The following is a 12,624-nucleotide window of genomic DNA, read 5'->3' as shown; positions in this document are numbered from 1 at the left end:
TGCTTCAGTGTCATTTTCACTAGGTCAGTAGCGATAAAGTAATAACCACCAAGATACATATCTGTGACAATGTTGAAAATAATGATATCATGAGGATAGAGGTGAGGGGAGACTTGGGTAAGGTTGATCAACAAGGTTGGCACCAAATACTTAGAAACAGGTCGACCTGCCCCAAGCTAGCTATCCTTTCTACCCGCAGATGAAGTAGTTTAATGGCCCAACAAAGTTTAACAGTGGTGTATGAACATTAACTATAACTTCCTACATATTATGGAGTGTACGCCCTCGAATTCAACTTTTCCCAAGCCTGGTGCAATCCGTCCTCATGAAGCACCATGCCCGAATTTCCGACCGTCAACGGCACCGAAATATTTTCGCAGCCGCCTGTCGGCTATGTTGTCGATTTCAATCATCCTCAACAACACCTGGTGTTGGAACATTACCTAGTGTTCAGCATCGGTTGCCCTATCGCTTTTATCGCGTTGCTACAAAGATTTTATACCAAAATTTGGTTATCCAACGGATTGAAGGTTGATGATGGTAAGTTGGCATACGATAATGTTTGGAATGATATTTGAAAGGTCTAAATAATGCATGTTCTATGCCTGGATTATATGCTAACTGTCTTTAGTCTTCATGTTCTTTGCTTGGGTGAGTGGACTTGTTTGAGGCCTTTTAAAGAGCTTTCCTTGCATCTCCATATCGTCGTTGTGCCTGACGAAAAGACAATAAGTAGATTGCGTCCGTCACAACGCAAATAATGATCATTGGTAAGCATCAAGTTCATTTCCTAACATAGCGACTACTGATATTTGAACTCCAGACTCGATTACGGAAGGCGGGATGTGCTCACATGCTTGGGATATGCCGCTCACACGATTTGAGTCTTACTTGCTGGTAAGAAGATCTTGCATTAAAGGCTGAATAACGACAAAGACATTTGGCTTATACAATTCAAGATTACGTATGTTGCGGGTCCGACATTCGTTTTATGCAATGGTTTTAGCAAACTTTCGCTTCTAACGGTTTACCTTCAACTCTCGCCACAAAAGAAGTATCGTGTCGCAGTCTGGATGGGAATATTGTTTGTTGCCACCACTACGGCTGCAGTATCCTTCACCATGATCATTCGATGCGCTCCAATCAGGAAAGGATTTGATGTTCGCATAGACTGGGGAACTTGTATCGACGCCGACACACTTTACATGTCCAACTCAGTCGCCAACATCATCACCGACATCATCCTATTTGTTCTTCCAATCCCAATGATATGCAGCCTTCGCATGGGTATTGGGAAAAAGCTTGGGGCTCTGGCCATGTTTGCCGTGGGCTCAATGTAAGTATCGCATTGGAAAGGCACTTTTCTAACCGACCTGCTGACACTGACTCGAGGACTTGTGCAACCTCCGTAATCAAATTAATACTCTTACCACGACTATTAAGAAGCAGCGATCCTTCATGGGATAGCGCCCCGGCAAACGTGTGGAGGTATGTTACTCTTTCTACTCTACGTCTAAAACAATTTCCTTATTAGTATACAGCTTTGTGGAGACAAATCTGTTCATCATTTGCGGCTCCATGCCGACGTTACGCAAGTTCGTCCAGCATTTCACACCGAAATCAGGAAGCGCGAGCTCCACCGATTCCAAGAAACCGTACCTTATACACATATCCGATCCTAGTCAGCAATCTGGACAGGTTACCAACCCAGATCCAGAGATGACGAGTTCACAGGAGATGTACCATGAGCAGCTTGTCAGCGGCTACAGGCTCCACCAAGGCTTGATGGATTTCAAAAGTTTGGCCATGACATCTGAGACCCCAGTATCCTTAGAAGGGTACGCATCCCCTCACATTTGGGCTTAGATGTCAATGAGGCCCATAGACATCGTACACTTATTAGAGCGAATACCACGATACCCATTCGATACCTAAGTACTTGTTTTAAACATGGGTTAAATAATACTCAATAACGATAAGTTTTACCATTACTCTTAGATTAGCATAGCTTCATTATCAAACTTCAGTTATTCTTTTCAAACTAGTGAAAAAAGAATAGTACAATAACCGTCTTAGCTGCAGCATGCTAAGTCACTAAGATAGCCAGTCATTTGTGCACACTAGTTGGCGCTGACCTCGATCTATTGGGGTGGATCTCATATTTCAAGCTGTCCGGCGATCTGGCCATGTTCTTTGAATAGGCCATTGTATTTATTCAAACAAGTTGGGGAGGGAGTGAAAAAAACAAAAAACAAAAAACGCCCGTCTGCGCAAAAGATGTGGTTGCCAGTCAAAGACTTGAGTTACACCGCATTCGGCATCCGTTGGTGACGCAACGTTGAGGGGCATTGTTGACCCATGTGAATGTTTTGGGGCCCGCCCAAAAGGGGAATCCTAAGCGCTCGTAGCGACGGGGCTTGCGGAGGGACGAAGTCGTATATGAACCAACTTTGTACCTTGCTACTTCGGGGTTTATGACATTTCAGCCAACAGTCGAAAAGAAACAGTTTTGGCACACCATCAGTAGACATGTTTTGGCTACAGACTTTGGCCAAGGCTGCCATCTTGCTCTCTGCAATCAGCTCATCTTTAGCCGCTGGACAGTGTAAGACGTCGACACCTGACAGACCTCGCGTGTTCCTCCTCAGCGACATCGCCAACGAGCCCGACGACGCCCAGTCCCTCGTGAGACTACTCGTCTACGCAAATGAGCTCCACATTGAAGGCCTTGTGGCTACAACCAGCGTCTGGCTCAATGACACGACACGCCCAGACCAGATGCATGACATTGTCAACGCCTACGAGGAGGTGCTTCCTAATCTGAAGAAACATTCGACCGGATGGCCCGAGGCCAAATACCTCAGAGATCTTATTGCATCTGGTCGGCCTGTCTACGGTATGGATGGTGTTGGGGAAGAAAAGGATAGCGAGGGATCACAGATGCTAGTGAAGACAGTTGATGCCTCGGATGAGCCTCTCTGGGTGCCAATATGGGGTGGCGCCTCCGTTCTCGCACAGGCTCTGTGGCATGTAAATGCCACAAGATCGGAACCCGAAATTAAAAAGTTTGTCTCAAAGCTGCGGGCGTACAGCATCTCCGACCAAGACAACACCGGGTCCTGGATCCGCCGCAACTTTCCACAGCTCTTCTTCATCGCCAGCATCCATCACTTCAATCGCTACGCACTGGCTGCTTGGGGAGGAATCTCAGGCGAGGAATACTACAATTTCCCCAGCCTGGCGAGTCGGGATGTTGTATCTCCTGAATGGATCAAACAGAATGTCCAGAGCGTAAGTCCCCTGGGTGCGAAGTACCCAGATGCCGACTTCATTGTTGAGGGAGACACGCCTTCACTTCTTTACCTCATTCCCAACGGCCTCTCGGACCCTGAACACCCGGAATGGGGCTCTTGGGGCGGTCGGTACGGCCCGGTCACCTATGGTGAGGGCCACTTTGCTGACAGTATTGATGTCATCAAACATTCGGGAAAGACCATCATGAGCTCTCAGGCTACAGTTTGGAGGTGGCGAGAGGCATTTCAGAACGATTTTGCCGCGCGGATGAAATGGTCTGGCAGTTCCGAGTTTGGCGAGGCACAGCACGCTCCCGTCGCTGTTGTCAACGGGGACAAATCGCGGAGAGTTATCAAGATGGTTGTCAAAGAGGGACAGGAAATTGGACTGGACGCAAGGGAATCGTGTGACCCCGATGGAGGGGAATTGACTTACAAGTGGTGGCAATACCTGGAACCTTCTTCGAACAACAACAGCCCTGGGCGAGATGTCGGTAAACTGGAGCTAAGTGATATTGACTCGCCTATCATTACAGTCACAATGCCGTCTAAGAAGGTCCTCCGAGCCGCCGGGCGCAACCGCCACCCGAACGACGACAAGCATTTGCATCTCATCCTGGAGGTCTCTGATGGAACCCTGGTTTCATACCGCAGGGTAGTCTTTACAATCCCTGGGCCTAAGGAGGATGAAGGTGCCTCCAAAAAGACGGGCGCTCATGATGAATTGTAATAAGATTCCTTTTTTTAGAACCATAAACACCGCTCTATCCCCGTGTCTTAGAATACATGCTATGCTGGAACCGGAAAACCCAAGAATCCGTGTCTTGATAAATGCAACCCACACCCGCTTGCAACTCTTATAACAGGAAAAACGTGAGGAACATGTTCCACGCAAACCCAACCGTCATTCCTACGAGTGCCCTGTACCCAACCGGGACGAAGGCAAAGTTGCAGAAAGCCACCAGTGGCCAAAGTTTCCAAGCTGCCTTGATAAGATCGAATATCCTCTCGCTCCAGATCTGATAAGTGATGGCCGCACTCCCTGTTCGTAAAATCGACGTGATTATCAGAAAAGCCGAGTTCATGATGAACAGGCCGAGAGTCTGGTCGATCACCAGCTTGCGAGCAACATTGAAGTAATTCTTTCCGCCGGGCGGTTTAGTGGCAATAACGGGTTTCTCCGGCTTTTCCGGCTTTGCCTCCCCCTTTTCAACGGTTGATGATGATGCTTTGTGCGCTGACCTGGTCGCAGAATTGGGGAATCTGTCCTCAAGGAAGTGCTGCCACCAGTAGTTGATGTGACCTTGGATGAAGCCGAATGTCGCAAACTCAGCGACGCGGCGCCAGTCAAGCGGAGGCGCGCCGGCTTGCCTGTGCTGGTTCACAATCTGGGCGGTGAAATTGGCGGAGGCTTTGAGTGTTGCCGACTGGACTGCCGTAGCGAGAAGTGAGGGCATTATTGCGAGCGAGCGATGGTGCTCTCTTGTTGATAGGTTGATGAGTTGAAGCGGCGTTGGGCTGGTGAGATCGTCAGATGCGTTTTGAAGATGCGGTGTGTTTTAATTGGGACCACGTTGTGTCAGAGCTCCCCAAGCACAGAGCTCTCGCTCGGTTCCGTTTGTGTCAGCGGTGGCCGATATCGTAGTAATCTCCGGCTCTCGGCAAGCCCTGCCAATCCCCATATAAAACAGGAAGGAATAGCCACCCTTGTCTCACAAATTCAAGCGAGTATCCGTTCTTTGTACTGCCAACAGAACGGAGTCTTTGGGGGGCTTGGGGGCCTAAACTCAAGTAATTGGCCCTATTATGGATCCTCTAGGCTCTGTAGGTTCCCCACTATATCGTAACCAACATCATTGTGTGAGTACAGCGAGTGAGTTGAATTGCCTCTTACGGAAACCAATGGCTCAGCGGACATGGGCTAGACAGTGGCTATTTTTTAGTATTTCATTTAATAGCTATAATCATCTTCTTTTCAATGGGTCATTTTGTTTTTCCGCCTCTCTACCTTTTGCCAATCTTGGTAAATAGTTTGCACAGACTGAACGGGACCTCCGGCATGAGACATCTCCCATGAATTCCGCAGAGTACGGGGCCTCTTCCCATTCAAGAATGATTAGTTGCAACCAGGTGTCAGTTGTATCGTTAATTCAGCGGAAAGTTTTGTTTAAGAGAAGCTAAAGTCTTTTGAAAACATTTTCTTTGAAGGACTATCGCCAGGAAATAATCTCATCCATGATTCGGGACTTTTGTATGACGCTCTAAAAGTCCAATGAGTCTAACATAAATTATTTATATAAGCCAAACTCTTTGCTAACATGCTGATCAGACTGGCGACTTCCACTATGCTTATCGTTGTTTCAACAAAGAGAAGAGACGTATTAGACGCCCATGTTCCGACTTGCGTGTGGCATCTTGCTCTTGAACAAAGTCAATCCTTTCCTAGACCTGTATGACTTGTCCAGATAGGTGTATTTGATCGAAGATTGAGAATCTCATGCATCCTCCTCTTGCTCAACTTCAATATTCTTCGCGCCCTTATCCTCCGCCATGGTGATCTGGGCACCCAAGCCGGTTGAGACATACTTCTTAAACCCTCGAGTTTTGATATTGGCTTGGAACATCTCATCCAACTCTTCAAGCGAACGGTTTTTCGTCTCGGGGACCATGAAGAAGACCCATACAGCCGCCACGACGGAAAAGGCACCGTAGATGAATGTGACACCACCACCGAGTCTGGCCTGGACGTAAGGATTGACAAAGTTTATCGGAACGGACGTCAGGAAGCTGCCCATGGATGCAAGGAACAAGGTTTTCTCCCGAAGCTGACCAGTTCCAATCTCACCAGCAACAACCCAGCATCCGGGGCCCCAGGTGATTCCGTAAATCGAATACCTATATTCTCGTCAGAGTTTGTCCTAAATTGGCCAATGCGAATTACTTACCATAGGATGAGCAACGCAGCTGAAGCATTGGCAACTGTTGAAGAGTAATGCCCTGCCGACCCAGTCGCCGTTGCCGCTCCAGTGCCAAGCATCATACCAGCCAAGAAAACAGCGCCCAGAGACAAGGACCGACGTCGGCCGAGCTTGTCGAAAGTCAGAAAGGTGATGAAGTGGACTGCAAAACCACAACCAGTGACCATGACATTGGTGCGCAAGGAATCCGGAAATCCGAGTTGCTGCATGAAGGTGACAATGAAGTTTTGGATAAAAGAGACGCCCTGTGCCTGCTGCAAGATCTGCACGCTCATAGCTATGATGGTGCGGCGCAAGTTTACGCCCTTGAAACAGTCTTTAAGTGACGTAGCCTTGTGCAGCTCGCGCTGCTCCTCAACTTGTATTTTGAGCAGCTGGACTTCTTGTGCAATCGTTTCAGGATGGTTTGATAACTTCTTGAGGACTTGTTCGGCTTCATCGTATTTCCCGCGGTAGATGAGATACCGAGGGGATTCTGGGAGGAATGGATACATGACGACGTATCCAATAGGAACAAAGAGCTGACATAGAATGACAATTCTTTCAACCGGTGGTTAGTTTCTCGGTTCCAAAAAGTCGACCAGACTTTGTGGACACTCACAAATATTGCCATTTGTCCGTCCTTGTCCGCGACAAATAGACTGCAATGGCGGCCATGAAGACACCGAAAGAGAGGAAGAAGCTGTAAAGTGCAAGGAAAGCGCCTGTGGTTACAGTTAGCTCCTGAAATACGACATCGGATGTCATTGTTGCCGTACCTCTGATCCTCGGAGGCGAGCACTCCGAGAGATACATAGGCGTTAGGTTGGACGCCAGTCCCATGCCCGCATAGACCAAGATTCTGCCAACTACCAGTTGCCAGAACGACGTGACAGCAGACGACTCTAGAACCACGCCAGTGCCCATGAAAGCCGAGATGACTAGGAACGACTTCTTCCGGCCGAGTCTTGAGGTGACAAAGGGAGCCATGATACATCCGAGAATGATTCCAGCAGAGCCGGTACCGGTTCCGACGGAAGTCTTGTCCGAAGGTATCGCATAGCGACCCAGCTCTTCGTTGTAGGCGCCGTACTTGCGCTGAAACTGTGACAAACCAAGAGCGCCTCCCCACCAGCCATTATCAAATCCGAATCCCATCGCCCCCAGGTTGGCGACACACCCGATCAGCAACAAGCGCCAATTAAGGTCCTGGTAGAGCGGATCATTCTTAATTTTCGCGAACATCTTGACCGAAGAAAAGAGAAGCCGTTGCACTGTGTTCTAGTCTATGTCGCGTTGACGAGACTGTCTGGAAGACTTGCCTCTTTTAACTTATATCTGATTGAACATGAAATCGGAAGAACGCGGATGAGTTCCTGTACCCCAGCATCTTACATGCGGGGCCCCAAGAGTTGCCGTTTTAGCATCTTCTGGGGAATTCTCAGTTGAGATTTCGAAAGATTAATTTGTTCCAGTCTTAAAGAGGCAGTCCTAAACACTCAGCCGGTCACGGAGAACTGCGAAGACGGGGTGTTTGTTAGTCAACATGGCATAAACGTAGAGCTTGACGGTCATTAGGTCGCCATGGCCGTATCGGAAGGCTTTCCGCAGTCCCAACGGCCCTTGTAAGCTTATTGCGACGATCTGGATATTGCCTACCTAGGCAAAAGGACCTGCCGGGTGGTTAGGATTTCCTCGTCGATGTGTGATCAACACGGCTCGCCCCAGGTTACGAATGCAACAATGACACCAGTTTGCGCGGCCAGAATTAGCGAGGTCATGACACCGCTTCGCACCGTGGGTTGACTAAAGGTAATACTCTACAGCCTCAGCAAAGGTTCATGAAGCATAAAATGATTCAAGCTCCTTCCCTAAATGGGAGTATTAGGCGTCGGCCCGAGATGACCGACGCACGATCCCGACTGGTCGCGTGCTTAGATCACTGTGATTGGTGTAAACTTTTAGACGAAATGCGAGCACAATGCCACCTACACTGGGGCATGTCAAATGGAAACAAAATATTTATTTGTATTTACTGACGGGGTGATATTTACTGTGGTTGGGAAATCGAGGCTTTAGCTTCTCAAATGATTCCCTCACGAATTTCATCCCTTTGTTTTACTTATTCCAAACATTTTCGCTCAGCTTTTTTGTACTGGCACTTGATGCAACTGAGCGTTACCAAGTGTAAAAGGTAAATATAGACGGTGGCTATGTGAAGCCACACAGAAAAAATGTGCTCATGGAAATAAACAGCTCATAAACCACCCCTCCATCCTATGCCCCGGACCATTTGTCCGCTTAGCAGATGCTTCTCTGGCCGTTGCCAGAGAGAGTCCACTTGATGTTCTGGCCACAGGGGTTCTCTTGGACCTGAGTGCCATCGACTCTGATGTTGATGGTGATGTCTCTGTTGTTGGGGAACTCGGAACGGGCAGCAAGACGGACTGGTCCGCCACCGTTGACGGTACCGCTCTTGATGTTGACGTTGTAGCAGTTCTCGATGAGGATAGCGTTGTTGCCGTTGTTGGCAAGGTCGATGCTGCCAATCTCAGCAGCGCCGGACTGCGAGACGCAGAAGATGCCACGACCACCACCGCGGGAGACGACCTTGTCGATGAAGATGTTGGTAGTGTAGGCACCGTTGGAGAGCTGGCCGTTGTTGTTGGCGAAGCGGAGAGTGCCGTAGCCCGTACCGGCACCGATGTTGTTGCCGTCGACGAGACCAACGCGAGCATTGGTCGTCTTCTGGATCAGCAGTCCAGACTCGCCGCAGTTGCGAGCGATAACCTGGTCGATGGTCAGGCGGTCGATGTTCCAGGTCTCGACGGCGTGGCTGCCGGCACCGGTGACGCGGATGACGCCCATCTTGACGTTGGAGTTGGCAGCGCGGTCACGGTCAAAGCGAATACCAATACCGCCGCTGAGGTTCATGGTGATAGCGCCGAGGGTGAGATCCTTGGTGCCGGAGAACCGCAGGCCGAAGTACGGGTTACCCGTCATGGTGAGGTAGGGAATCTGCACCCCCGTGGTGTCTGTGGACTCGATAGCACCGCGACCGTTACGCAGGGCGGTGTTAATAGTGCCACAGCCCTCGAAGATCTTGCCGCTCGAGATGGTGATGGTGTTGGCACCGATCGAGCCAGAGGCAATGACAGCTACACGCTGACCACTGGAGATGTTGTCCAGGGCGGTCTGGATGGCGAGGCGGTAGTCCGAGCCCGTGTAAAGGTTGGTAGAACCCTTAGTAGCCGTGAATGAGCTTCCGGAGCCGGTAACGCGGGCGTGGGGGCTGCCAGAGCCGCACTGGGCGGCGGCGCCCGAGGCGAGGGCCACCACAGCCGAGAGGACGGAAATCTTAACCATTGTGTTGGTTATTCTCTGGAGAGTCTGCGGTAGTTAGGTAGGGGGGTGAAGTCGGATAGGTTGAGGTAAACAGCTATGAGGATCGACCTAGAGTGTCGACTCAACGTGTTTATATTATTTACCTTACGCAAGTGGTGGAGTCGGTGATGCGCCTAGATGTCTGCCCGAGAAGCGCCCCAGTCTGGCAGAGGTGACCACAACGAGCCCTTTCGTTGGAGGACGAAATTGGGCCCGCCCCTTAGACCGGGGAAGCAACCTCCGCATTCATCTACTACGAGCTTGGACGGCCTCGGCGCTGCTCACGGTGGTTCCCCCCCCGACCAGCTTGGTTATTGTGCTGATGGCCAGCCTACGCCTGTAATGGTAGTACAATCGGTCGAACGTTAGGCGAGGGGAGGCAATCTAAGGGCGCGCAAATAGAAACTCGGCATATGATATTAACTCTATATTCTCGACCTTCCTGGCCCATGACTTTGAAACTGGAGTGCCTTGGCTCACACGGCAAGCCTTGGAATTGGCCGATGCATGCCCATCAGCGCTTCTTTCAACAGCCAAGTACTTTATTCAGTTGCTAGTCTGCTTTAAAGATGAAACGCTGATATACCCGATTTAACAAACAATTGTTCTTTTTTTTTTCTCCTTCTTTTTCTTTTCTTCTTGGCCTCTATTCGCCTTATGCGTGTCCGTGGTTCACATTAGTCAGATTTCATATGGTTGTAAGCATACCCTGGTCTACAAGTGCAGTACTTTATTTAACGAAATGTGAATGCTTGGCAGTTCGGCGACAAGCCACCATCCAGGGCAAACGTCTCAAGTTGACAATATCTTTTACTTTGGGGCCAAACTAGTGCCTCTTGCTTCTCTTCATGTCTCATGAGCATCTTGTCCCACACTTAGCTTCTTTGACAACAAGTGCCATCTGATGTTTCATTTCTCAACTCCAGGGTCATCCCGGCAAGCTTAACGATCCTGTTTTCTGGAGCATCAGTTCTGAATGTGTTGATTCGGTATACAATACAGCGGTTGTGATGGTCATGGGGACACAATTAAACCAGCCGTGTGGGAATATAGACTTTATTTAGTGGGTTCCTGCACGATCCTTCGTCCCCCGCCTTTCGAGCTGTGTGTTTTTCTGCGCGAATGCCGCCCGAGAAAGGCATTGTTTGTTCCCCCCCTTCACCTGCAGAGTCGCTTGACTGGTTCTGCAATCAGTACCGACAGCTCCGGTGCTTAACTCGTATTTTCCCATGGAGGAAAATGTGGGGGACCAGTCCTGACAGCAAAATGTTGAATTAGTCCGCCTTGGCATCATAAATCCCCGCAATCGGCAGACACGAACTTGATCTTGCGACCAATGTAACACAACTGACGGAATTACGCCCAAATTTTGGACTGGCCAAGCGAGCGAGTGATTGTCCTTTTTGGGGGGAGCCAGGACAAAATAGGAAATACAAATGTCCCCTGTACTGACAGAATGGTGAGCTAGAGGCTGATCAACCCCCTATTTCGTCTGGGGAAATGGACGTGTGACTACTGGGATTCGGTAGTCGGCGGAAACGCTACCGAACAGCTCCCTAGAACCGGTAGAGAATATCGTAGAGAACCTAATAATCGATGGCTTAGACTTCAGTTCTAGCATACCCCGCGATTATTTCCCTAATTCGACTAGCTGACTTGATAGATATAGTAATTGCACGTATTGTCGTAGACTGAAAACATTTCGTTCCCCGAGAGTTCAACAAAACACATAGTTTTACAGGGGGGTTAGGAAATCTTTCCTTGGGGCCACTCAATAGCGGCAACCATAACATAGTAATTTCGTCCAGACTCTGTGGGGCGCTTTTCAGTCAAAAACTGTCTGCTGACAGTAAAAGTTCCACGGACTTCCATTCCACATTTGTTGTTATCAATGGCTACTCTTACATGCGTAAGAAGAGGAATTCTTCTCGAAAGCTATGGCTTTTTCTATGGACAAAGAAGCCGCGGAATGGTAGGTTCACGTGGTCGGAAGAGATGTATCCCTTCCGGTTGCCTGTCACATGAGTAGGTAGCTGTGGTCGCCTGCCTACGTAATGCCGGCCTGATAGCTGGTAGCTGACAGCTAGGTGGCCACGACACTACTTCAACCCGAAATTCCGATTAATGCAACAATGTCGGTCTGCGATGGGTCCTGTTATCTACGGTAGAAGTGCTGAGACGTAACTTTCTGACAAACATCGTACTTAAACCTCAGTTCATCCAATAGTCTCTGATCTCATGCCAATTGAGCTTATTTGTTTCCGCACTCAACGGCAAAGCCATGTAGACGCTCCACCGGGCAAGCATATCAACTCTCGAGCTCTGTTGGAGAACTTCACTCCTCGGCGACGCTGCCTTCCAGTCTAGTTATCAGAGAGCACTCAGCGACCAACGTCCAACCTGGATTTGGTGAAACTTCAAGATGCCTAAACTAACATGATCAGAACACAGATACTAGGAATTTCTCTTTATTTGAGAAGACCTGTAACTATCACCATGTACCTAGCGTATTACTTCTGTAACAGAAGAAAGTATGATGGAGAGAATACTGTCTTGATTTCTCGGGCCAAACCTACCCACTCGTTGAATAAAGTCCCAGACCGTCTTGATCCGTAACATTTGTAAGAAAGTGCTTAGATTGGGTATTTGGAATGCTTTTAACAAGTTAAGCCCTTCTACGCATTATGAAATGATTTCTTTCTCTGCCATTTGTTCAAAAATTCGGACATCATTGACTAGGTACTTAACTGACTTTGAGGTTGAAGTAGCTTGATTTGATGCTTCACCTTCTTAGATTGGTTACCTACTCTGCCTACTTAAGCATTCGCCCAATTCGTATCCACCAATTGTTCCCATGTTTCTCACAATTCAGTTGACAACTATATTGAAGTGAGCTACACGATATTAATCGACACGATGACAGAGTATTTTCGATTGGCTCTGGTGGCATAAGTATGATGAGTTGGAATATTAACAGTTAAACCGCCGTT

At 48.8% G+C, this 12,624-nt stretch overlaps 5 protein-coding genes across 5 annotated transcripts; 2 read left to right on the top strand and 3 right to left on the bottom strand.

Moving 5' to 3' along the window:
- Window positions 1–335: 335 nt before the first annotated feature.
- On the top strand, window positions 336–1,866 carry CTRU02_213928 (uncharacterized protein; the record flags this gene model as incomplete). Its single annotated transcript, XM_036724483.1, has 5 exons — window positions 336–540; window positions 824–897; window positions 960–1,336; window positions 1,393–1,488; window positions 1,542–1,866. 5 exons carry the CDS (start codon window positions 336–338, stop codon window positions 1,864–1,866), a joined length of 1,077 nt encoding a protein of 358 aa, XP_036583602.1.
- A 663-nt stretch (window positions 1,867–2,529) lies between these two features.
- On the top strand, window positions 2,530–4,023 carry CTRU02_213926 (cellulose-binding protein; the record flags this gene model as incomplete). The annotated part of the gene is made up of 1 exon (XM_036724481.1): window positions 2,530–4,023. The coding sequence occupies one exon, from the start codon at window positions 2,530–2,532 to the stop codon at window positions 4,021–4,023; it is 1,494 nt and encodes a 497-aa protein (XP_036583601.1).
- Window positions 4,024–4,150: 127 nt separating this feature from the next.
- On the bottom strand, window positions 4,151–4,750 carry CTRU02_213927 (integral membrane mpv17 pmp22; the record flags this gene model as incomplete). The annotated part of the gene is made up of 1 exon (XM_036724482.1): window positions 4,151–4,750. The coding sequence occupies one exon, from the start codon at window positions 4,748–4,750 to the stop codon at window positions 4,151–4,153; it is 600 nt and encodes a 199-aa protein (XP_036583600.1).
- A 1,038-nt stretch (window positions 4,751–5,788) lies between these two features.
- On the bottom strand, window positions 5,789–7,495 carry CTRU02_213925 (monosaccharide transporter; the record flags this gene model as incomplete). Its single annotated transcript, XM_036724480.1, has 4 exons — window positions 5,789–6,188; window positions 6,239–6,811; window positions 6,873–6,975; window positions 7,030–7,495. 4 exons carry the CDS (start codon window positions 7,493–7,495, stop codon window positions 5,789–5,791), a joined length of 1,542 nt encoding a protein of 513 aa, XP_036583599.1.
- A 1,056-nt stretch (window positions 7,496–8,551) lies between these two features.
- CTRU02_213924 (putative parallel beta-helix repeat protein) lies at window positions 8,552–9,616 on the bottom strand (the record flags this gene model as incomplete). The annotated part of the gene is made up of 1 exon (XM_036724479.1): window positions 8,552–9,616. One exon carries the CDS (start codon window positions 9,614–9,616, stop codon window positions 8,552–8,554), a length of 1,065 nt encoding a protein of 354 aa, XP_036583598.1.
- Between the last annotated feature and the right edge of the window lie 3,008 nt (window positions 9,617–12,624).

Source organism: Colletotrichum truncatum, assembly GCF_014235925.2.
Source record: "Colletotrichum truncatum strain CMES1059 chromosome Unknown Contig_0010, whole genome shotgun sequence".
Classification (NCBI taxonomy): Eukaryota; Fungi; Ascomycota; class Sordariomycetes; order Glomerellales; family Glomerellaceae; genus Colletotrichum; species Colletotrichum truncatum.
Note: the sequence above shows the minus strand (reverse complement) of the source record. Positions and strands in the feature narration are given on the sequence as shown.